Here is a 26675-nt window from a genome sequence, read left to right as displayed (position 1 = left end):
GTAGAAGTGCTTAATAAATGTTGGCTGACTTTCAGTAATGTTCTCCGAGGGGCAAATAGCATGTTGTTGGAAGCACAAGACAGTTACACTCATAACAATAATGTACTCTAAAAAGTTTTCAGTCTCATCAAGAAAGTGCCAGTGGAGGAGGGTCAGTGTCCACTGGTATCAAGGACAGCTTCAAAGAGGCTGGTGAGAAGGGCTGTTTTATTCATGGCATTTGTATTCCCAAGGCCTAACAGAGAGCAGACGTTCATTGATTGTTTGACATGAAAGAATGGGCAGGATTTTGATAGGTAGGTAAAGGGGGAAAGAGAATCCTGAACAGGAAATAGTCAAGCAAAGGCATAGGAAGAGGATACTAAGTCATCTGGTCTAGATGGAGCATTGAGTGGAGAAGAAGGGAACTGTTGGGAGACAGAGCATGTCATGGAGGGTTGTGAAAACCGTGATAAGGTGCTTGGACCTCGTTCCATGATCTGGTCAGGCTTTTGAACAGATTGACTTGAGGAAGGTTCATCTGGCAACCATGGGATGTGTGGCGTAGTAGAGAGAGCACTGGGCCCTGGGGGATGAAGGACCTGGGTTTTAGTCTGTGTGACTTTCGAATCTCTTTAACTGACTGACTTAGTTTTGTTATCTGCAATAAGGTAATTGTACATGTCCTAGCCTTCTTACAGGACTATTGTGAGCACCTAATATTATACAACTCAGCCTCAGTTTCCAAATTTATAAAAATGAGGAAAGGGTAGCGCCTCTGTCACAAGGTCATGAGGTGCCTGTGCTCAATTTTATCTGCTCTGGACTTAGTAGCTTAAAAGTGCTTAGTTTGTCATACAATAGGAGAGTCTTTTTTAACTTCTTTTTAAAAATAATCTGTGCACTAGAATTGTTGCCTGAAAACTATAGTGATTTTTTTCAATTGCGCAATATTAGAACCAGGAGGGATCTAGCCTCCTGGTCCAGCCCCCATATTTTATTTGTTTCTTAGCACCCAGTCATGTCTAAACTCAAGATATAATTTTGAACACTGTTCGTACATCTTTTCCACAGGATGTCTTAGGAAATCAACACTGTGTCTAAAGAACTTCTTTCTTCCGTTTCTGTTTGTCATTTTGACCATGCAGATCACGAACTTAGAGGAACAATTGGAGCAATTTAGAGAGGAGCTGGAAAACAAAAATGAAGAACTTCAGCAACTGGACATGCAGCTGGAAATAGAGAAGAAGGAGCGCAGGGCACACCTTGAGGACCTCGAGCAGGAGAAGAGGTTTCTCCAGGTGAATGCTGCAGGGAGACATCAGTTACAGCTGGGCTGTGACGTGGAAGCACAGATGCGGATCCATTACACGTTATACATGAACACTATGTCAGTGCAAAGTGCTTAAGAAGGCATTTAACCACATTTTTTTTTTTAAACCAAGTAGCCATCTATGTGAGCAGCAGTGTGGGATGATGATGTGGTGCACTGTAGAGAGCGTTAGGTTTGGAGCTAGGATGCAAGGGTTCAGATTCTGGCTGTGACACTGAGCAGCTGCTTGACTGGGGGCCCAGAAGTCTCTGTTTCATCTTCAGTTAAATGGATATAGGATTGTTGCTAAACTCTTTGTAAACCCAGCATTATCATTGTTTCTTCCACATTTTTTTCTTGTGCATTTTGACATTCTAATTTACATAATCTTTAGTTGGAACATCATTCAGAAAATGCCATTCTAACCCCAGCCATTGTGTTTTATTGTTCGTCAACAGGACGAAACGGAAAGACTCGGTTTTGCTGTACAAGAATTTGAAGATAGCTCTACAAAGGACCATCATCAGGTATTTGGGAAGTTTACCCAGATGATACAGGAGAAAAAATTAGAAATTGGTAGACAAAATGACCATATTACAGACCTTCAGAAGCAGCTTGAAGTTACAGCTGATAAGAAGGTGTAGTTATCTTACATTGACTCCTACCTGAAATAAGTTGTAGAGCTGGAATTATAAAGAGCAGAAATGTTGGACTATTGGCTACAAGGAGATAGCAAATAGATTTCAAATATTTCTTACTTTCTAGGCCTCTAGAATTCCTGATATATTTCCATTCCCTTTGGGCTTCTACGTTATTCAAACTTTACTTAATGCTTTTTACATGCTAAGTACTTTTTTATTTATCGCTATATCCCCCACCTGCCCATCTCTGATCATTGCAGCAGCATTCTAGCATTTCTTAATGTTTGGTTTTCTCATGTTTCTTCGTGGAATTCTAACACACACACACACACACACGTATACATACACATGTACGTATACACACAATGCTTACGTATAATGAAAATGTCTCTGTGAGAGTTATTGATGACAGCATATCATAGTGGAGACTCGGAGTCAGGAAGACTTAGATTGGAGTCTGTCCTCAGACATTTAAGAGCTTTGTGATCCTGGGTAAGTCACTTAATCTCACTGAGCCATAATTTCCTCATCTGTAAGATGAAGATAATCACAGTGTGTAAATATCACCTAATATTATTATGTTTATGTATAATAAGTATATAGATTATTAACTTTGAAGAGCAATTAGAGCTATTTGGAAAAGAGTTGTAAAATATACCTACATACCACATATAGGTATGGGCTTAGCTTTTGGTGCCATTTTCTGGATACTGTTTTTACTTCAGCAGTTAAAATTTAAAATTCCATTCAACAAACATTTTTTGAAGATATATCACATGAAATAAGAAAAGGGAAAGAAACTGAAGGAATTAGAATAGTGAGGAAACAAAACTCTCCCTCTTTGCTTATGATATGATGGTATACTTAGAGAGTCCTAGAGAATCAACTAAAAAGCTATTTGAAATAATTAACAACTTTAGCAAAGTTGCAGGATATAAAATAAACCCACATAAATTATCAGCATTTCTATATATTGCCAGCAAAGTCCAACAGCAAAAGAAAGAAAAGATAGAAAGATAAAGTGCATTTAAAATAACTGCCTTACAGCAATAGTGATAGATTCTTTTTCATTTACATACATACATGTAGACATACCAGCTGATATTTTTATTTACTGGGCAAGACAATAATAGCTCTTCTTTCAAATGTGTTTGTTCTGTCCAATATAGGTAGTTTCAGTTCCTGGATCAATACACTCTGACTTTTATCAAAGTAGAGAAATGTGTTCTAGTGGTAAGTCATGATAGAATTTTATTTTGTTACATTTTCCACAATAGCATATTCGAAATCTTTTTGTCTGTTATGTGAAAATTCCTTTCATTTTTATAATTTAAATAAATAAAATTTATAATGCTTTTATTCGTACTAAATAATTATTTTTATTTATTTTAGACTCTGGATTAGATTGGAGTCAAGGTATCGGTCTTCAACAAAGCCAGGAATTTGATATTGAAGACACTCCAAGGGAAGAACGTGAAAATTCCTTAACTCCAGAGATGCTAAAGGTATTAATAAATTGATATCTTTCTATCAGATTAAATCCTTTCTGTGTTAGAGACAGTGGTGTATTAGGAGGTATAAGTACTACATTATGTAAGGAGACTCATAGAATTGTGATCCCAGGAGAGAGCTTATTGCCTTTTTGATAATGATTAAAGCAGCAATAAGGATAGATTTTACAGACCCAAAAGCCATATCCTGTGCACTTATAGCCACTGTGCAGCTTCGAAAAGGCAATGTGCTGAATGAAGCAGGAGCATGCTGGTAGGAAGAGGGGTCGGCTGAGTGCTGCGCTGGTCTTCTCTTTTAGAGATCTCAGTGTATGCCACTCAGCCCCCAGCAAGCATAGCATGCCATTCCCTGCTTGATTTTCCTTAGAGAGAAACACAGATACCACTTTCTTTTTCTGTTTCATTCTTCAGTTGTCCAGTACAGGAATACAATTTCAACACTTTGGTTTTGGGGTTTGTTTTACAGGGGTTGCTGAGAGAGGTCCATGATGAGGGCGTGCAAGTGCTAGCTCTTACTGAACCACATTTCAGTGAAGGAGATGCCCGTTTTACTGAGCAAACTTCTGCATTTTGTCTGGAAGATAGAAAAATCTACCTCAACGTAATCTCATCTGTTGAGGATTTAATTGCCAAAATGCAGGTGCAAAGGGAAACTGAGGTACACCAAAAATATAATGCAAGCATACGAATTTTCAGAATTTTAAAAATCTTTCCAGTGAGCCCTGTTTTCTCAAGTAAGATTTGTCCTTCATGTTGGTAAAAGTTGCTGCAAATTTCATACTTGAAAAGTGCAATTTTTGGAAGTGCTTGTTTAAATATTTGTCATTTTAAAATTATGAATATGTGATCATTTTTAGAACATATGAAAAATGCCCTGCCTTGAAAGTTGACATTATTTTATATTTTTTTAGCTTAATGAGAGTTCTCAGTCCCATGAGAATCCTCCAGATTGGCAAAGTGAATTTGTGCATGCCTTTCAGCAAATCTATCTAGAAGTTCAAAACATTCTGCTAGCCATACGTAAGACAGATTTGACAGCTCTCCCTATGAGAGATGTCCATGGATTGGTGAATCTGTTGGAGCAAAGATTACAAGATCAGGTACTGAAAGAAACTGCTGCAAAAGACATTGATTGCCATAGTACTGTTAAGAACCACTCCTGTGTGAAAGGGGAAACACACCAGAAACCCATAGTCCTAAAGTTGTTAGTATTTTGTGCTGTCTTTTTTAGTGAGAGGCTTCTTAATTAGTTTGATAGTCTTTTCAATTAAGCATTTAAACAAACATGAAGCATATGCATTATAAAGAACACTGTGCTAGATAATGGGAGAAGTAGATTGGAATAATAATATGTATTCCCTTCCCTAAGGAGCTCACTGTTGGATACAGTTTATGGATTTTTACATCACTTTCTAAATAGGTCATTAAATGCAGAGCTGCCATGGAGTATATTCAGAGTGCAGACAGAAGAAGCTTGTTGAGCGAAATCCAACCATTACGGGCTCAAATAAATACTGAAAAAATGACCATGAAGAGAGAAGAAGAGAGTGATTCACAAAGCCAAGGTATGTTGTAGTGTCGTGTGTGCTTGCCTATATATGTAAGTATGTATTTACAGTCCTGATTTTAATCTTTTTTGTCCTTTTCTCAGTTAATGAAAATTTTCTATTACTCAAACTTTCGTATTGTTCTTAGAGAGCTATCCAAAATCAAAGCCAAAGCAATTTTATTAGTATTAAAATAATGCGTATTTGCTTCAAAAAATTTACCAGTGAATAAATATTTCATTGAAAATGACACTAAAGCTACTGAGTAAAGTCAGCACCTTTCCCTGTTTTGCATCTATGCAGGATGAGATAATAAATAAGTTTCCTTCTCCACATTTCACTTGATGGCCGCACGAAAGAAGGATTCAGGGATTTAAACAGTTGTTACTTTAAACAAAGATTTCACATCTAATCTTAATCATGTGTGGTAATAGAATTTGTGCTATCATTGTACAAAATTTAAAGTATTCCTTTAAATAGATTTAGATTCCTTTCAGATCCACGAAAAATGTTTTTTAAGTAGCATATAGATAATCCAGATATATTCATTTAGATTCTGTACCCTTCATTTCTAGGGAAAAAAATAAACTGAAGATGATTTTACGTTAGATCAATGAGCACAGTCATGTTGTTATTTAAACGTATGAGTCTCTAATTTTATTGATTTCCATATACCTCAGCTAAAGTCAGTGTCTCCTCCCCGACAAAAAAGTACTTGTCAAAGACAGTAGCATAATGCCACCCAACTGCCCTCCCTGCACTTGGTGCACGGCGTCATCTTGAAAGTGGGATCTGGCGATTCCTGTAGCTATTCCTGTAGTGATTCTTGTAGCGATTCTTGTGGCAAATTGGTGAATGAAGTCAGAGAGAGTAAAGTGAAATCTGACTCAGATTATATCCACACTTGTTGAAAGTAATTTGCCAGCCCTGTCAGCCTTTTCCAGTGTAGAACAGAATCTACATTACTGTGACATGAAATTCATATGTATGTGTTGGTATTTATTGAGCCATCTATCTATCTGCCACTAAGAATGGAGATGAAAGTGAGTTCAATAATAGAACCAAATTCATGCTTTATTTTACAAGTACCTTTTATCTAAACATAAATTTAATTGACCATTGCTTTATTATTGCAGAATTTATTTTTGAAGTTTTTATTGGTATTCATTAAAATACTGTTTATGCATGACATGTTATTGCTTATATACGTGTATGTATATATACATATACACACGCACACACATATATATATATCACAAGTCAAATTTTGTTCCTCAAAATGTAGACAAATACATATGAGTTTTATATAGCATTAGTAGCCAAAAAGCTAGTGTTGCTTCTGTCTCCTAACACCATTTTTATTAAGGTATTTCATTCTAAATTAGGTAAGGATTTTAAAAATTCATTTTCTTTTCAACTTTGATGTCATGCTACAAATTTTTGTGTGTTTTGTGTTTTTGTTTTTAAAGAAAGTATCGTGAACAAAAGCACAGATTTGGATTTAACTTCTACAGAATCATAGTAAAGTTCACAGAAATTGTCTACAAAATGGCGCTGCACTGAAAAAAGAAATAGTCGACTAAAACTGAAAATTGTAGCATTAGTTAAATGGATAATCCATGCAAGTACTTTGCGTAGATGGCAACTTATTTATGGAGTACAAGGTTAAGGATTGTGAGCATAAGTTAATCAAATTTGTAGGTGAATGGAAAAAAATAAAGATTCTTTTATTCACATTATTATTTTAAACTTTAAAAGATGATTTCTATTTGAAATGTTGTATGTTTAATAAATTGACTTGTGTTCATTTTGAGTATCCTGTCATAAATTTGTTCTATAGCCATATAATCTTCCTGGTGTTTCAGTATAACATGGGGAACTTTCTTAATGTTGAGCGGTAGATTTCACCCAGTAATCCCAGATCATTGTCATTTCACATGTGTCTAATAAAATATTGAAGTGGTACAAAATTTAAAGTGTAAATAATAGTATAAAGCTAATGAAATAGAAGAGACCAGACCTGTAAATTAAGTAATGCTGTGACACAGTTATTCCTAAAAGCAATTAAGCAGTTGTCTCACAGATATTAGTGTGTTCTTTTCTAGAACTTTTAGAACACAACATGCAGCAGAAGCAGGCTCAGATCCTGGAGATGCAGGTGGAGCTGAGCGCACTGAAGGAAAAAGCAGCCAAACTACAGGAAGAGCTCAGTTCTGAGAGAGTGAGGGCTGCTGACCTCCAGGATGAGCGGACACAGGCCAGGCTGGAGCTCGAAACGACGCTCAAAGCCCAACACAAACACCTGAAGGAGTTAGAAGCTTTCAGGTGTGCTGGGCTTCCTTCTGTCAGTTTTCTGTTTGATTGGGCATCTGTGCTCCCATCCTTTCCACTTACACTGATATGCACCCAGAATGACCTCACTAATAATCAGTATGGATGTCTGATGCTATACATACCAAATTCTCTGTCTTCCTAGAGCTTGTTTGACAATAGCGTGATGCACGAAATCTTGGGGACTTCCTAAATCTTGACTATTTTTCTGTAATTACATTTGGGAAGACTTACAGTGCAGAACATTAGAACCAATGGATACCATGTACTGAGAAAGGCAATACTAAAAAAAAAAAGAAAGAAATGAGAAGATTGTATGCTGAAATAGAATGTCTGTGAACAGTTTCACCTAACATAGCGTTAGTAGTTTTTCCTAATCCTGAATCCAGGAGTCTTTTCTAGCCCCAGCTTCATACATTGGTTTGGTGTTAGGAAAGCTATTTATTTTTTATCTTTCTTTTAAAAAGTAACTGAAGGTAATGATTATGACCTATTTGGGATGAATTGATTAGTATGGGTGGGGATTAGTTCCTATATGTACATTTTTTAAAAGGTGGTATTTTATATAAAACATAGACATTTTTATAAATATCAGTGAAATTTGGATCCCTAAAGAAAAACTCATTATTTTGAAAAATTGCAGGAAAATATATAGCTATATAATGGTTATTTACCATACTCAGGAAAAAATGTGTATTTGCAACTGTAGTAAATTGCACTTTAAAGAAATGTATAAAGTTTCATTACATGTTGTATTGTCTACGTTAATAAATGATAACTTGACAGTAGTTAGCCGGTATTGCTCCTTGAATAGGTCATCTTCAACCGTAATAAGCATTTATTCAGTATCTGTTATACACCAGGCACAATTCTAGGTGCTAGAGACACACATCAAATAGTCCCTGCCCTTAAAAAGTTCGCATCCTCTCAGGAGAAACAACTTGTCTACAGATTATTCACTGTAAGATATGGACAAAGTAGATACAAAGAGGGAAGAGACCAGAGAAGGCCTCCTGCGGAAAATGGTGCCTAAACTGTGCTTGGAAGGAAGGTTGTGATTCTGCAAAGCACACATGAGGGAGAGATGCGTTCCAGACATGGGAGAGCATGAAGGGAATAATATGTGAAACAATTGAAATGAGCCACAAGGTATAAATAGTCAAGAACCTTCCCTATGATTAGGTTATTAAATGGTCCGTATTTGAGCTTTGACAGTAGGCACCAAGCCAACAGGTAGCTTCTCTGGGGAGGATGCATTTTCCTTCTTGGTATAATGCCGTGACAAAATATTGTTTTTTAAAGATCATTTCTGTTTCTGTTTTAGGATGGAAGCCAAAGAAAAAACAGAAAAAGTACATTTGTTAAATGATACATTATCCAATGAACAGAAAGAAACCAGAGAGCTTCAGTGGGCTTTGGAGAAGGAAAAAGCCAAGTTGGAACGTAGTGAAGAAAGGGAAAGAGAAGAACTTGAGGTATGCTCCTTTTCATCTTTAAATGATCCTGAACATTTTTTAAAATAAGTTTTTATTGATACAGTTTGGGGTTGGGTTTTTTTTTATATTATGATGGATTCCCCCAGAAATCCACTCCCTCTCTGTGAACCATCTCACATAGCAAATAGTATTTTTAAAGAGGAAAAATCATCATAACTGATTAATACATTGAAAAACTCTGAAAGTAAGCACAGAGTGCAACACTTGGAATCTCCCACCTCTGCAGAATGATGGAGCGGGAACCTCTTCTGTCTTATCTTCTAAAGCTTGCTTGTTCTGTATAATTTCACAACTTTCACTTCTGATTTTTTTTGTGGCCTTTCCTTTTACACTGTTTGTAGTCTTCTATATTGTTTTCTTGGCTTGGGTAAGAAGCCTTTTTGGAACATGCCATCTAAAGCTGTCTTTGTTAGGCACAACAGGTTGGGCAGCATACAGTATGTTGACTTATTATTTCATCTAAACTGTATACCATCAAAAAAGTAAAACATGTTAGTTTTGCATCAGAGAAGTCACATAACAGAATTATCATTCTTGAATTAAGTTATATTATATATGATATGATTCCATTGGTTGAGTGGAATCTGACCCTGATTACATTGATGGTAACTGAAAATAATCAACCTTGTTTATCATGTCCAGTCGGAAAATAGAAACTGCACTGCCTTGATACGCTAAGATAGCCTTAGCATATTCATTCACATCTATCACTAAAAAGGGGTAGGAAAATTATCCTAGTAATAGAGAATTCTAGTATACTGATTTAGAAGTGTTATGAGAGACCATCAGTCCCTAGCAGTGGAAAAACAGATCCAAGTGCACTGCCAGGAGACCATCTTCCAGTGGTGCTGACCCAAGCCCTGCTCACTAGGATTCTGATTCCCAAAGGACCTTGAAACATCAGCTCTGCTGATGTGCCTCAGGATCCTCGCTGCAGCCGAACCTTCTTTATGAGTTGTCTCTCCTCGTCCGAGTGTGAGCTCCTGGAGAGCAAGGCTGCTCACTTTTCTGCTCCTATTCCCAGCACAGAGCTTAGGCTGTGGTGTGCACTTAATAAATGTTCTTCCATTCCATTCTTAGGGGAGAAATGATATATATTCATATCCACTGTATGTTTCCTTCTCTTTAGAAGGATAAAAAAAATATTCTCAAAAGAATTCTGTCCTACCACGTTTTTTAACTTATATTCTTTGGCTTTGAAAAATGATTTATTAGCTTTACGGGGTGAATCATTTTTACCTTTGTTTCCCAGTTCTTACATTGTCAGGATTAACACTGATGACTGGTATCTTAAAAAAAGATGTGTTATTAGGATCAGAAATTGGTTAGTAACAATATCGTCTTCCTTCATTTTATTTTGTGCAAGGATCTAAAATATTCACTGGAAGGTCAGAAACAAAGGAATGTTCAATTAAATCAACTTTTGGAACAGCAGAAACAACTCCTGAGTGATTTGCAACAGAAAATAGTGTCCCAGGGAGCTCTGTATGATGCCCAGATATCAGAAGAGCGAAGCCAGAAGTCAGAGCTTCAAGGACTACTTGAATCAAAGAAAATTCGAGTCCTGGAAATGCAAGAGACCCTTGAAAGGGAAAGAGAATTACATGCACAGCTTCAGGCTCATGATGATGATGACCATGAACAGGATAAGGCATCCACATCAGGGGAAGCAGTGCTCAGAGAGCTGCAGAAACAGCTGTATGAAAAGCACAACCGCATAGTGGAGCTGGTCGGTGCAATTGAAAAATATAAGCTGGACTCTTTGCAAATGAGACAGCAGGTAGAGAAAGATAGACAAATCCGTAGGAAGACGTTGCTCACAGAACAACAGGCCAACACTGAGGGACTAAAAAAGATATAAGAGCTACAGTCAAAAATGGAAGACTTCCATTGGCAGCTGGAAGAGAAAAGGCAAGAAATTTATAAATTAGAACTTGAAAGGAAGAGATCACAAGAAATTATACAGGAACTTCAGAAACAAGAACAAGAGAAGGGAGAGAATTTTGAAACTGGAAGAGTATCCTATCAAAATCTCAATGAGGTATAGATTTTCGTTTTTGTAACTATGTATTTTGAATGGAATGTTTGAGTGGAATGTGGTCATAAAATTTGTTTGACTAGATACTGGGTAACATCTGAAAATAGTGAAGCAAACTAACATCTGAAAATAGTGAAGCAAACTACTTAAATTTTTAATTAGAGCTTTACTTAAAATGGAAGGAAATTGCTTTTGTATTTATTTAAGAAAAAACTTAGGTGGTGTACAGTAATTAATTATTATCTTTTTGGTCCTTTGGTCAGCCAACCACATGGGACTCATCCAGTGATGGAACAAGAAATTGAGTTCTCCAGCAGAAAATTGAAGGAACTGAAAAAAAAGAATCAAGTTATCCCCCACTGATTGAGATGAATGGGGGTGGGACAACTGAGGATATCCATGAGCTAGAGACTGTTAGGCAAAAGCTGCAGCTCATCTCATCAAAACTACAGCAGCTGACCCGCAAAGCCTCCAGCAGGTGCGAGAAACCTTCTTGACTTTCCAAGAAGGAATTTGTAACCTGGATAAAGTTGCTTATTAAGATGCAACACATTTTTGTGTTGTCACATCTGAATAGTGAAATAGTTTTCATTCATCCAAAAAAGTACTGTCTTCTTGAGCTTATATATATTTTTTAACAAAACTCTCCTTAATAATATCTAACATTTCTTTAGGCTTTTAAGGTTAAGAAATATAGTACAGTTAAAAATAAATTATGTAAAGTTTTTAGCCTAAAGGTAAAATGTGAGAAGGGAGAATTATGTGAAGAAGAGCTTTAGTTCTGATTGTTGTATTTACAGAGTTTAACACTCCCCAAATTAGTAGAATTAAGCCATGAGGTTTTGTTTTTTCATTTGGGTCCAGAAAAATATTGATCCCATTCTTTTACAATTACAAAAGTTTACTGGATATTCCCAGCAGGGGGAGGTAAGAAATTTTTAACCATTTATAAAGCAATATGGACTTCAATTTTGTCAGAAAATTGTAGAGATTTTTTGAAAATAGCAGTGTAATGCATCTCTTGCTTTGCCTTCCTGCTAAGACAGCTTTGGGGGATTTTCTGGATGAAATAATAGTGAGCAGGGTGAAGAGAATGGAAGCGAAACTTAAGGCCATCTTTTTTTGTTTGTTATTGATCGTTTAAAAGGTTTAGTTTGGGATAATAATGAAAGAAACTAGTGGTTAAGATTTAGAATGACCGAAATTTGACTTATTCATATCCTGTCTCTTCCTCATGAGCATGGATAATTGAGAGCAGTTCACCTTATCCCTATATGTGACTTTACATTGCACAATCTGTCCTCTCACAAAATGCAGTAGTTTCCTTGTTTATAGAACATCCAAGTTGTAATAAGACTTTAAACGGCTCCCAAGAATATGATCATACATTGTGTTTTTGTCACTATTTTTATATGTTGTTGATCTGATTTCATGTCACTTTTTTTTTCCTTTCTAGCCCACTTTAGTATCACCAGGCATTTCCTGTAGCTCATTGATTGAAAGTTTACTAAGACAAAATGCTGAGCTGACAGGACATATCAGCCAATTGACTGAGGAAAAGAATGATTTGAGAAATATGGTTATGAAGCTGGAAGAGGAGATGAGGTGGTTTCGACAGTCAGGACCTCGTGGAGACCAGGTATGTCTTTTGTCAGTGTTTGGTCATTCAGTAACATTGTAAATTGTGTTTTCTGATGGAGTGTGATGAGCCTGAACCTTTCTCTTGCTTTTTTCAAGAGGAGGGGTTCCAGATACGTAATTTCATTAGTGTAGGGAGTTTGCATTGAGGAATTTTTTCTGATTGGAGGCCTAGGTCACCCAGCCTTCACTGTTCTCCAGGCTCCTCCCCAGCGCTTCCTCTAACTGTCCTCCACTCGGCCCCCTCTTTTCAACCTCCACCATGGGTTATCTTTCCCCATTAAAATACAAGCTTCCCTTTTTTTTCTGCTTGTGTTTGTCTTCCCAGTGCTTACCATAGTGCCTGGCAGTAGTGAGCACTTAAGTAAGTTTTGGTTGACTTGATTTGACTATAGGCAATATGTGGTAGAATTATGTGGTAGAAGCAAGCCTGGAACCCAAAGGAAGCTAGGCTAGCACTCTTTCTTCTTTCTTAACATGCATACACTGTATAAACAAATACTTTTACCACACATAAGGAAAAAAATGAAGCTCCTAAGTAGAGTATCTTGTAGATCCTAGTGAAAATTGTTTTTTAATTAAAAAAAAAAGGAAAATAAACTATTAATTTATACAGTGATATTTTAATCAAAGACAAGAATTGAAAAGTCAGGCTGACAAATAGTAGAAGCTTATTGTCTTCATGGGAGCACCTGTCTAGTACATGATGGAAAACCTCCCAAGATTTGGAGAGTCACTTCCAGTGATTGTGAGGTGAATGTAAATAGTGAAGAGTAATGTAAATAGCGAAGAGTAGAACCAGTTTAAATAAAGCTTGATAAGGGATCTAGCTAAGCAAAGTAACCCCAAGGATTTTTAAGGATAAAAAAGAGCATGGACAACCACAAGAAGAAAAATGGAAAAAATCTGCAAAGATTTTTAGAACAAACTGCTTTCTGCATCAGGGAAGGTAGAGACACAGCACTTGAGTTCTGATGCCTTAATCCTAGAAGTGCTTGTCAAAGAGGTAGAAATGAGACTAAAAAGAACAAAGGCAGGAACAGCAACTGGACTGGACCAAGAACTTAGAGAAGAGATTCATGCAAGAGACAACACAACTCCCAGCTGAGAAGGCATTTAAAGGCAGGGAGAGATACCAGAAATTTGGGCAGGGATCATAAACTAAAAGCAAAATTTCACAGTAGATTGTATATTTACCATCTGAGTTGAAGAGAAATTCCCTAGGATGGTGAAGTTTTCAGATCGTCCTCTTTGCAGATGACCTTTTTATGCTGGCTGCATCAAGAAGTGGAACATGGCAGAGCCTCCTGGAGGAGATCCACAAGCATTCAAGAGTTTGGCCTAAGTATCCACATAGGAAAGATCAAGTGGATGAAAAATGTCTGTGACCAGATTATTACATGCCATTAAATGAACAGCCTAAAGAATTCTCTTACTGTCTCTTAGCCCATCTGTATCTATCTACATAGGTTGATCAAGATAGATCAGTAGAGAGTTGGATGAATAGATCAACAGATCAGCCAGTTGATCTCCTGGGCAGGCAGTACAAATGAATATCTGGTTAGGCCCAGAATTAAGCAGAAGGAGTTCAGGTGCCCTGGAGTGCCTTCAGGAAATGTACAGAGCTCCGTTAAATAATTCCAAATTCCTGGAAACAAAAGCTCATCTTTTAATACTAATATTCTACCACTATTGTAGGATGTGAGTCATATAAGAATATAAAAGTTAGTATAACAGAGGGCAAGGAAAAGATGCATGTTGGGTATGAGACAAGCTGCAAAAAAACATAACAAATAAGAACTGGAATAAAGGCTCTCATTAGGAAAATTTATGATCAGGGAAGAAGATAGATTGGTCTGATGATGAGAGTGAGAAATGACCAGTAGAAGACCTGAGCATTCTCCTTGTAGTCTCACAATGTCAAAAAAGAGAAAGAAAGTTCCCAGCTCACTTCACTGGGGTAAACTCATGAAAGGTATGAATAAGAGTTAGACAAGATGGACATTTATGGATGTGCCAAGATCTGAATGAATCAATAGGTGGAATATCCAAATTAATGAGATCACAAAAGTATTTGGTTATGGTGGATTTATTTGATCACATAAAAATAATTATCAGAAACATACAATGATTAACCACAACTATGTGATAATGATACATTATTGGAGTATGACTTTAAAGGAGAGTGAAAATGCAGAAGAGTCAAATGGTCAAGAATATGAATGGACATTTTGCAAAAGAGGAAACAGATTGTAAACAGACATTGAAAGATTGAAAAATCTCACTATTAAGAAAAGGAAATTGGCACATTTCTGGGACATAAGGAAAAGAGCCCTAGATCTGCAGGCAGAGAAATGGATGGGTAGTGCACCAGGCTTGGAGACATAAAGATTTGAGTTCAGATTCAGCCTCAGACACTGTGTGACCCTGGGCAAGTCACTTAACCTCTATTTGCCTCAGTTGAAATAAAGACTGGGGCCATTAAACTGTACATGGAGATCCCTGTGGGCCATGGATTGACTTCAAAAACCACATATTTAGAGTATCTATGACTTATCTTTATTTTATTTCATATCAAACTTTTATTTGTTTTGTTCGCTATTCCCCAAGTACATTTTAATCTGGTTCAAGCCCCACTGGGGAATGTTGTGGGAAACAAGCAACTGGCGGCTTGTGTTTGTGGTGACGTCTTGTGTAGTGGAGAGAAAGTCAGCCTCAGAGTCACAGGGGCCAAGGTCCTCGTCCTGTCTTGGAGACCTACAAGCTGTGTGATCCAGGAGAAGTTACACTCACTGCTCAAAGCAATTCTTTTTGACTTTACATCAAAGAAAAGGTGTTGCCCTGTGCTGGTACAAAGCTTCCTCAAGAGTTCCCTATTCATATAAAATCCAGATATTTATTCTGCAATATACTTTAATACATGTAATTTTCTCTTCCTCTAGAATATAAACTCTTTGTAAGAAGGGATAGTTTCATTCCTTTTATTTGTATACCTACTGCCTGGCACATAAGTGTTTAATAAATAATTGTTGATTAATTATGTTGGTGATGAGTCTCTCTGTCCTTAGCTGATTAGACAGCAGACTCAGTCCATCTCAGGGACCATGCCTGAGGAATCTTTCCAGTTCAGAAGATTTTTGTCAGAGCTTATGTTCCCCTAGATTAGTGACTTAGAGAATTCAGGATCCATATTGGGGACATTACGTGAAGGCTCTCTGTAGCCAGAGTACAACACTGTAACTCACCCAATATAGGAAGGCCTGCATATGCTAAATGGATCTTTTGTGGAGGTTCTACAGAAGAATAGAAATGAGTATCTCACAGGATGAGAAGGTGCAGACAGGTTGCAATCTGCACTTATGGAGAGAATGTCCCCATCAGTAAGATTATGGATCCAAGAAGTATTAAAGCACAGTATAGAGTACACACTACATACCTCTGCCTCTGCCTTCCCTCCCCCCAAGCTACTGCCATCAAGAGTTAAGCTATGCCAGAGTCCAGCAAAATAAATCTAATCTCTTAATGGTTAGATTCCTTAATCCTCAATTAGTCTCTTTTTCTTCTTCCTCCTTCTGTCATCTGATCTTTTCTTAAATTACAAAGTACAGTACAATATATCTATTAGGGCCAGGGTGTGTTATGTCACCTACACAATCTGAGAAGGCAATTTAACAGATACAATAGGGAAGAAGATGATCTGAGTATATTATCACCAGATAAGTTAAACTCAGGTACATCTACCACTTGAGAATCCCGATATCACCATACAACACATCCTCAAACTCAGGGGGTGGAAGGGTTTGGAATTAGATGGGGAGAAAGAGGAAATTTGAGATTGGGGGATGAGAGGGATATGTCCTGTTTAAGTCTTCTCAGTTTAAAGAATCTAGTTGGACTAAAAAGGGGGGTGGAGAAATGAGCGGCAAAATAAGGAGAATGGGATAATCAATAAATAGTGGGTCAATATGTATTATACAATACATATTTATTAAGTACCTACTATGTGCTCGGCACTGTGATAAGTTCTGTCAATAAAAAGAAAGGCAAAAAAAAACCAGTCCTTGACCAACAGGAGCTCACAGTCTAGGAGGGGAAAACAACAAATAAAAAGAAGCTGAGTTGGGGGGGGGGGAGGGAGAGGTCTCATCAAGGGTGCATAGTTAAGTCCAGGAGTATAGCAGGATCGGAAATGATGGGATAGACTCCTTATACCACCTCCTTAAATGGAAGTTGTGGAAAGAACTCTAGGATGTTTACACTCTACCCTGTCAGATCAGAAGTGGGAGGAGCGCCCAGACATGGGGTACTAATGAGGTGTGAATTTCAGGGTTGATGCATTTCACAAAGATGGTAAATTTCATGATGAAGTCCAAAAGGAAAGCTGTGTAGGAATGATATCTTCCCAGCCACCATTTCTACACCATGCTACTTGGCCAACACATTCATGTCCACCTACCCTCTCCCCACCAGAACTTTGGATTCTGCCCCAGGATCTGGGGAGATTTTACCTTATCACAATCAGAATCAAGTCTCTATGTCCCTTCTTGCCTATTTCCATGACGCCCTTCCATTCTTCCAGCTTACCCTGTGTTCTCTACCTTTAACAGAACATAAACTCCTTGAGGGTAAAGATTATCTTGTTTGTTTGTAACTGTATTCCCAGAGCTTACAACTGCACCTGGCACAGAGTAAGCGTTAAATCAATGCTTTATTGATTTAAGTACCATACAGAGATTTCTGAGAGTTTGTGATGAAGCACTCCCCTTTTTTCTGCTTGAAACTTATGTATACAGACACTCATATGTTTTAAGAACTCAGTATTGTACAATTGCAATAACATGATTCAGGAGGAACTCACGTGTTGAGTGAGTCATAGGCTTAACCCCAAAGAAGTGGAAGAAGCAATTAACCAGAGTCGGGGATGGATGTATGAACCAGGAGGGAACAACAAATTAATAATAAATGCATCCTTCATGGTGCTCCTTTCCATGTTAGCCCCTCAGGGGCTGTCTACCTTGCCTACACTTAGTTCTGGCTCTTTGTAACAGTGATCATTTTTATTTTTCATTATTTTTGCTATTTTAGAGGCAGTAAGATGACATCTTAAAGATGTCTTGATTTGCATTGATGTGATCTTTGGGGACTATTAATACTTTTTTATATGGCATAGTGGCTCCAAATCTTAACACCTGAGACATCAGAGTACTTAATAAATGTTGATCAATTGATGATTGATTGATTGATGTCCCTTGAAAATTTCACCACTGGGTAGTGGCATATATTACTCTTATGTTTCAGTTTCTTGTAAGCTCTGGAGGTCAGACCTTTTTATGATATTGTTATGGCAAATATATTTTCCCAGTCTATCTCTTTTCATTTTATAGTTACTGCTTTTTGTCAGGTGGAACCACTGTCTTTATTAATTCAATCTAAGATCATGCTGAGTTTATTGGTCACTCTACCACACAGCTAACTAGGTTTTCCATCATTAAATATCCAGATTGTTTTTACATGTTTTTACATTTTACATGGAAGAACTGGTGATGTTTAGCCTGGAGAAGGGAAAAATTCAGAGGACGTAAGAACTGTCTTCAAATATTTGAAGGGCTGTCATGAGTACGACAAACTAGATTTGTTCTATGTAGCTCCAGAGGGCACAACCAAGAGAAGTAAGTAAAAGCAGCTGAGATTTAGGCTCAAAATGAGGAACTAGCATACTAACAGTCAGAACTCTCCAAAGTGGAATCACATCCATCCCTCATTGGAAGTTTTTAAGCAGATGATCATTTTCTGCAGGTTGTAGAGGAAATCCTTGATCAAGGATGGGTTGAATTAAATAGCAGATGGGATATGCCTTACAGCTCTAAGACACTGGCCTCATTGCCCTCACCCTGCGCTTGGGCAGTTGGTTATTTGAATCCTATTGGAAGACCTTGCATTTAACTCTACTGAATTTCATGTTAATTCAGCCCATCATTCTAGTCTATCTAGTTAAAGATTCTCTGATTCTCCAAAACCTATCAAAGATCACCGTGCAATCTTGTCTGACAATGTTTTTAGTACTTTGGGATGGAGTTTGTGCACAGCTGATGACTTGAACTCTTTAAGGATATTGAAGTTCTTACTCTCTTAAGATTTCCTCACTTATTTTTGGTTTCAACTCACAGCTAACCATGTTTTAAAATACATCTTTCTTAGTCCAAAGACCACTCTACTTGGCAAAAGAAAACAAAAGAAAAGTAGGAGTTGAATAGTTCTGTCTTCTCTTTATCATCCATTACCACTGTCCCATTTTGACCTTACACAGTACTGCTAGCTTGTCTTTGATTTCTGTCTTGCCCCTGGCATAGCCTTTATAATAGAAGAAAAGTCCTTTTGGTCATCCTTTGCATTTATCATCGGTTTTAGCTTGTCCTTAGCCTTAGTATTTCTGCCACTATTAATACAGGACCATGCTTCTCTTTTAGATTTATTTGCTGTTAACTGCTCTTGTTGCCATTGCCATAACCTCTAAAAATCTAAGATTATTGATAAGGTACAAGCTAAATTGTATCTATTTTGTTCCTTTTGAATAAAGTATTTCTTTCCATAGTCGTATTCTGATTATGAGCCATGACTGAGGTCAAATTTGTCTCCTTCCATCAGGATCTCTAGCATCACCCTCAATCATCATCTTAGCTAACATTAACATAACATAGTAAGATTCACAAAACACTTTATATCCTTCATCTGAACCTCATAATAACCTTTTGCAGCAAATACTACAGATATTTTTATTCCCACTTATAGATAAGGAAAGTAAGGCACTGAGAGATGATGACTTGCCCATGTCTACATTACCACATTTACTTTCTCATCCCTATTTTGTTCATGTGGTATATCTGAGGCTGTGGGTTTTAGTACTTGATCTTTAGGGATATGAGTTACTGATTCCCTCTATTGCTTTTCTTCTGGGTAATTTTTTCCTCCCTCTCCATTTTCATTTGAAATTCTCTTGATTGGATTTGACATATTCCAAATAAATGGGGTTTTTTTCCTATTCACTACCCAAGTCTACTTTTCTCTTCTAAAGTTTCTGTCTTCAATCAGCTGAGCAATGATGAAGATAGCAACTGTGCCCCTAAGGTCTTCAGTTTCTTGACTGGTCTTAGCAATAATTCCTTTTTTTTTCTTTTCAATTCATAGGACAAAAACAAGCATTTCCATAAAACAATACAATAAAAAAAGATTGCACATGAAACTGCAAATCTGCTGTGTACAACTTGCTGTTCCTTCTAAATATACAACAGTCATCATGTCAATTTCTCTTTTATCCCCTTTTTTCTTCTCCACCCCCACCCTAGAGATGGCTAACATGAGACGTGAGAATAAGTATGTGTGTACGTATATACATATGTATGTGTACATGTAAACATATATGATTTTATATGTGTGTATTGTATATATATTTAAAATTATTATATACATATTTCTATTTATCAGTTCTTTCTCTGGATACAGATAGCATCTTTCCTTATATGTCCTTTATTTTTAATTTGTGTATTTATAATAATCAAAATTACTTAGTCACTCAAAGTCTTTCTTAAAAAAAATATTGCTCTTACCATATACAGTGTTCTCTTCGTTCTACTCACTTTGCTTTTCATCATTTCATGCAAATCTTTCCCTGCCTTTCTTTTAGTGCAGTAGCAGTCCATCACAATCGTACACCATAACTTGTTCAGCCATTCCCCTATTGATAGAGATCCCTACAATTTCCAGTTCTTTACCACCATAAAGAGTGCTGCTATAAACATCCCATTCATATTCAAAATTATAATCACTATTTGGGAATTTCCCTCCATCTTATTTTTACTCACTATTTTCTTTCTTAGCCTTTACCTATTACTTTATCTTCCCCTCCTACCCTCTCACCACCCACTTCATCCACCCCTCCAAAAGTCCCCCTCCATCCTGTCCCTCACCCTCTCCAATCCCAATTCACACAGCCCTCTAAAAACCCCTCCTCAACCCTATCCCTCAGTTTTCTCACTTCTCTACATGTTGAGTAGGATTCCATAACCTTCCAGGTGGACATGTAGTTTCCTCTTCAACCCAAATAAGAGGAAGTTTTCAACATTACCAAGCCTCAGGTCCTTCTGTCACTTGCCTCCATATTAATCACAGAGAATGAGCAGTGATCTTTGAGTTTGAAAAATATAGCTACCCCCAAGCTTCTCAGCCTTGGTTCAAGTCAAGCCTACTCAAGGGAAGGTTCACAAGCTCCCCCCCACCCCCTCCCCTGTTTCTCTGATCTCCTTCCTGAAGGACCAAATCGTTTAATGACCAGTTGTATCATATAACATGGTGATAATGAACATGAGTGATTTATTTAATCAGGAAAATCTGCATAAACCACAAATACTCTAAACACCTGTGACCCAAAGGAAGCCACCTCTCCACATGTGTCTGCTGAGGTGTGCTGGGTTTGGCAAGGCACCACAGGTGAAAAGCATTCATGGCAAAAAATCAGCATGAGAACCAGGAAGCATTGGAAAAGGTCTTGTTCTCTTTCCTCTGATCACGAACTAGGAAAACAGGACATCAGGGCTAGATTCTGACCACAGTGGCATATGTATGTATTTATGTATATACATACACTTACAGCCATGTATAGGTGTGTGCAAAATTTACACATGGCATGTCCCAAAAGTCTTAGTGCATTAATGTTTTTAAACTAGTTTGAAACCTCACTAAGATTTTTGGGACACTGTGGTGTGTGTGTGTGTGTGTGTGTGTATGTTTGCATATGTGTTTACATATGTATATAGGGGGATATCCCACATCCCAACTTTAATTAATATGACTAATAAAATGCTCTATCCCCTGATGCCTTTCCCACTTGAGAATGTCTCTTTGAACCTACCACAGTGATGCATACTTATAGTCTCTGCTTCTGAGATAGCTGAAGTTGATGGATCACTATATTTTGGGGGTTCTAAGGCTGGGGTTCTAAGAGTAGGGCCAAAGCCATTTGGGTGTCTGTACTCAGTCCAACACTTATGTGGTGAGGCATAAAGAGACATTTCTAATGAATGGCCTCTACCAGCACCCTCCTACATGAGAGGGCAGTAGTAGTAGTAGTAGTAGTAGTAGCAGCAGCAGTAGTAGCTGTGGCAGTAGTAGTAGTTAGTAGTAGTAGTAGTAATTATCATTTAATTAATTATCAATTAATTTTTAAGCTGATGTAGCCTGGTGGACTTTTGGCTAGGTGCCATGTGTAGAATGTTTGATTACCTGTACTAAGGCACCGATCCCAACCTCTGACTCCTACTAACTTCTTTCTTTCTTTACTCTCTCCCTGGGTTCATAAGCAGTCTGGAGTAGAGATAGCTCAGAGATTACTAGAAGGGCAGAAATTCTCTCTCTAGTCAGCTCCCCTCAACCTGGGCTAAAGAAAATCTTCTCTCCCCTTCGGGTAATCTTTCCTTCTCTCCATTCCAAGCAGCACAGTAATAGGTGTGGCCATGAACAATTACAAACGGTTATACAGCTTAATAGCCATTACAAACAGCCAACAGGATTCCCCTTGCAGTTTAAGACTTGGGGGTGAGAAAGGTGGTGCATGAGACCAAGTCTCCCATCTTCCTGCCCACTCTGCTGCTCCATCAGGTCTTAACTCTGCTTGCTTTCTTGACATTCTCGCTTCCCAAAGTTTCCATAGCAACATCCTCGGGAGAGGGGTTATATTGACATTCATGCAATGCTTAAAATTTTTCTAGGCACTTTACACACATCTGAGCTTCTCAACAACCCTGGGAGGCAGCAACCACCTCCATTTTATAGAAGGGGAAACTGGGGCACAAAGAAAGAGATTAAGGGTTCAATTTGTCCAGTTTCATCCAGTTAGTGAGTTAGTATCTGAAGCAGCATATGAACTCAGGTCTTCTTATTTCTAGTTTTGTACTCTCAGGCTGCAAGAGCGGAAGTTAGGTGAGGAACAAAGCTTCAGAGAAAGCCCAAAACAGAGAAGTGGGAGAAGACCAAGTCAAACCGGGAACCAAGTTTATCATTGATTGGCAGTTTTGTCATCCTCAGGAACACTACGGCAGCTCATTCTATGGCAAATTTGTGTGGGCTAGCTATTACCCATCTTCTTAAAGAGGTCACACTGTTACACATGTATGAGTAGGATCTTTTGTGGGGGCCTCTATGTATATATACACATATGTGTGTGTACATACACACACAATTGGTAAATTGTGTGAATATAAACATAATTAGTCAATTGAATACACACATATATATTATACACACACACACACACACACACACACACTCACACACAATTTACCAATTGTCTTTGCTCGGGGGTGATTTTAGACAACTTTAAATCATCTGCATGAAAAACAATGAGATTTCACCATTTTCCCAAAGAACAACAACTTTCTCTAGTCACTATTTGATGTGTATAGATGAAAATAACACAAAAAAATAACTCTTTAAAGGATCAGAAACCATTAATGAAATGAGCTCTTGCTGAGCCCATTTAGACAGGGTGTGGTTGACAGGTGAATAAAATTGAAAAGCTAAGGAAAGAAAAGGGGCAAGATGAATTCCAAGCTTTGTTTCTCTGAGACAGGACAACAGTGTAAATAGAGAGTGATATAAACATAAACTTCTATGGGTTATCCTTTATAAGTCATCATTTTCAATTCTGAATTATATTACATAGGTTTAGAGCTGGACGGGGCCTTAAGGCTCATCCCTTCACTCCCTTATTTATTCTGAAAAGAGGAAACTGAGGTTCAGTGATTTGCCCAAGGTCACAGAAGTCATAAATAGCTGAGCCAGGATTCCAGTTGAGATCTCTGACTCCAAAACCAATGCCCTTTATATTTTTCATTTGTTTATTTGCTGTTGTGGTGGTGGTAGTGATGGTGGTTGTGGCTGTGGTTGGTTTGTTGATTGGTTGGTTGGTTTATTAGACTGGGTCTCCCCCATCTCACACAGGCTGGACATATAAGAGATCCACACTAGTCCAATCCCACCTTTTAGGAGTTCTAGATCTTTGATCTTCTCTATTTCTGATCTAAGCCAATTCACCCCTTTTTAGGCAGCCTGGTATTCCTCCATCAGAGGAGGTTACCACAGTCATGCCACATTTGGTACAGACATCCCATCGGGCTCACAGCAGCTTAAAACTCCAGAAATGTACCAATCTCCATCTCCCCTGGAGTTTGGTCTACAGGCATGTCCCACCACTCTAGGTTCCACACCATCACTGAATCACTGCAAATATGACCCTTTGGTCTTGGTTTTTAAATATTTTCCATAGTTAAAAGAAATTCTAGCCTTGAAATAAATAAATCAAGACTGAATTGCAAAGAAAATAAACTGTGATCTTTTGCATCTGCCATTCACATTTTTTTTTTCAGATTAAGGCCATTTAGGGGCGGAGCCAAGATGGTGGAGTAGATAGACACACATACACTAGCTCCGAACCCACCGCCCATAAAATATCTGTAAAAAAGAGCTTCCAACAAGTTCTGGAGCAGCAGAGGCCATGGAGCAACAGAGCAGACAAGATTTCTGTTCCAGAGAGCCTGAAAACCTCTCACAAAAGGTCCTCGCACTGCGGACCCAGAACCCAGCCCTCCTTGGGCACGCGGCGCCGAGAGGAGCAGATCCGGGCGGGCTTCAGGGACGGAATCTCCAGCGGCCACATGGGTCCCTCCCCCCACAGGTGACGAGGGTAGGTGAGAGAGTCTCTTTGGTGGGTCGAGAGGGGAGTGGGGTGCCCCCATAGCTCAGGCCCCCTCAGGAGGCAGCAGCTGAGGTGGGAGCAGACCAGGGCTCCCCAAGCAGGCAGGAACCAGGATCCATTGTTGAAGGTCTCTGCATAAACCCCCTGAGGGAACTGAGCCCATGAGGCGGCCCTGCCCCCACCTGAGCACCTGAACTTGATCTCACACTGAATAGCAGCCCTGCCCCACCCAAAGCCCTGAGGCTGGGAAGCAGCATTTGAATCTCAGACCCCATGCTCTGGCTGGGAGGATCCAGAGGCAAAGTGGTTGTGAAGAGAATATTCAGAAGTCAAGTCACTGGCTGGGAAAATGCCCAGAAAAGGGAAAAAAAGTAAGACTATAGAAGGCCACTTTCTTGGTGAACAGGTATTTTCTTCCGTACTTTTGGATGAGGAAGAACAATGCATACCATCAGAGGAAGACATAAAAGTCAAGACTTCTGCATCCAAAACCTCCAAAATAAATATGCAATGATCTCAGCTCATGGAAGAGCTTACAAAGGATTGTGAAAAACAAGTAAGAGAGGTGGAGGAAAAATTGGGAAGAGAAATGAGAATGCTGCAAGAAAATTATGAAAAGTGAATCAACAACTTGCTAAAGGAGACCCAAAAAAATGCTGAAGAAAATAACACCTTTAAAAATAGACTAACTCAAATGGTAAAAGAGGCCCAAAAAGCCACAAGGAGAAGAATGCTTTCAAAAACAGAATTAGCCAAATGGAAAAGGAGGTTCAAAAGCTCACTGAAGAACATAGTTCTTTAAAAATAAGAATGGAGCAGACAGAAACTAATAACTTTATGAGAAACCAAGAAATTACAAAAGAATGAAAAAATAGATGACAGTGTGAAATATCTCATTGGAAAAATAACTGAACCAGAAAATAGATCCAGGAGAGACAATTTAAAAATTATGGCGCTACCTGAAAGCCATGATCAAAAAAAGAGCCTAGACATCATCTTTCATGAAATTATCAAGGAAAACTGCCCTGATATACTAGAAACAGAGGACAGAATAAATATTGAAAGAATCTACCAATCACCTCCTGAAAGAGATCTGAAAAGAAAAACTCCTAGGAATATTGTAGCCAAAATCCAGAGTTCCCAAGTTAAGGAGAAAATATTTCAAGCAGTCAGAAAGAAACAATTTGAGTATTGTGGAAATACAATCAGGATAACACAAGATGTAGCAACTTCTACCTTTAGTGATTGAAGGGCGTGGAATATGATATTCCAGAAGTCAAAAGAACTAGGATTAAAACCAAGAATCACCTACCCAACAAAACTAAGTATAATACTTCAGGGGGAAAAATGATCAGTCAATGACCATCTCTCATCAAAGAGGCAAGAAAAAGTTTTTTCAATGGAGGGGAAAAGAGGGGAGGCCAGAGGGAAAAAGTGAAAGCATACTCTCATCACATTTGGCTCAAGGAGGGAATAACATGCACACTCAATTTGGTATGAAAATTTATCTTCCTCTACAGGAAAGTAAGGGAGAAGGGGATAAATTGGGTGTAGGGGCATGATAGATGGGAGAGCAGATGGGAGGAGGGAGAAATTAGAAGTAAACACTTTTGGGAAGTTACAAGGTCAAAAGAAAAAATAGATAAATGGGGGGGAGGATAGGATGGAGGGAAATATATTAGTTTTTCACAACATGACTATTATGGAAGTCTTTTGCATAACTACACAAGTATAGCCTATATTGAATGGCTCACCTTCTCAGTGGGGATGCATAGGGAGGGAAGAAGGGAGAGAAGTCGGAACTCAAAGTTTTAGGAACAAATGTTGGGAATTGTTTTTGCATGCAACTGGGAAATAAGAAATACAGGTAATGGAGCATAGAAATCTATCTGGTCCTACAAGAAAAGATAGAAGGTGGGGATAAAGGAAGGGAGGGGGGTATGATAGAAGAGAGGGCAGATTGGGGGAAGGGGGAATTAGAATGTATGGTGTCTTGGGATGGGGGGAGGGGAGAGATGGGGAGAATAATTTGGGACTCAAAATCTTGTGGTAATGAATGTTGAAAACTAAAAATTAATTAATTAATTTTTTAAAAAGTTACACTTATTCCTGTGATGCTTCCTTTGTTTAGATGGATGGATAGATAGATATACAGATATAGAAACATACAGATAGGTGATAGAAAGACAAATAGAGGAGAGTAACAGAGAGGGAGGGAGAAAGAAAGAGAAAGAGAGAAAAGAGGCAGAGAAGAGGAGAAGAGACGAGAGGAGAGCAGAGGAGGGGAGGGGAGGGGAGACAAAAAGGAAACAAGTGAAATTAAATGTTTTGGGGGGGATTTCCTCTTTTGGAATTCTTTCCTCACCAGATGAAAAGTCTTTTCCAATATGTTGGGTCAAACTTTGTTTTGTAAAAACCCCACAGCATTTGCCAGCT

The 26675-nt window shown here is 38.2% G+C and overlaps 1 protein-coding gene and 1 long non-coding RNA gene across 5 annotated transcripts in view; one reads left to right on the top strand and one right to left on the bottom strand.

Moving 5' to 3' along the window:
• LOC140531018 (A-kinase anchor protein 9-like) overlaps window positions 1-9241 on the top strand; it is a 63635-nt gene extending 54394 nt beyond the window's left edge. Inside the window, exons 10-18 of the mRNA XM_072650220.1 lie at window positions 1128-1280; window positions 1750-1929; window positions 3102-3165; window positions 3325-3437; window positions 3910-4101; window positions 4355-4543; window positions 4864-5008; window positions 7096-7315; window positions 8646-9241. Coding sequence (XP_072506321.1) covers window positions 1128-1280; window positions 1750-1929; window positions 3102-3165; window positions 3325-3437; window positions 3910-4101; window positions 4355-4543; window positions 4864-5008; window positions 7096-7315; window positions 8646-8844 — 1455 coding nt within the window. The 3' untranslated portion in view covers window positions 8845-9241. The remainder of the gene's footprint in view (window positions 1-1127; window positions 1281-1749; window positions 1930-3101; window positions 3166-3324; window positions 3438-3909; window positions 4102-4354; window positions 4544-4863; window positions 5009-7095; window positions 7316-8645) is intronic.
• The window catches only part of LOC140530921 (uncharacterized), a 466876-nt gene that overhangs the window by 352777 nt on the left and 87424 nt on the right, over window positions 1-26675 (bottom strand). The gene's annotated exons all lie outside the window — the stretch shown is intronic.

Source organism: Notamacropus eugenii, chromosome 3, assembly GCF_028372415.1.
Source record: "Notamacropus eugenii isolate mMacEug1 chromosome 3, mMacEug1.pri_v2, whole genome shotgun sequence".
NCBI lineage: Eukaryota > Metazoa > Chordata > Mammalia > Diprotodontia > Macropodidae > Notamacropus > Notamacropus eugenii.
Note: the sequence above shows the minus strand (reverse complement) of the source record. Positions and strands in the feature narration are given on the sequence as shown.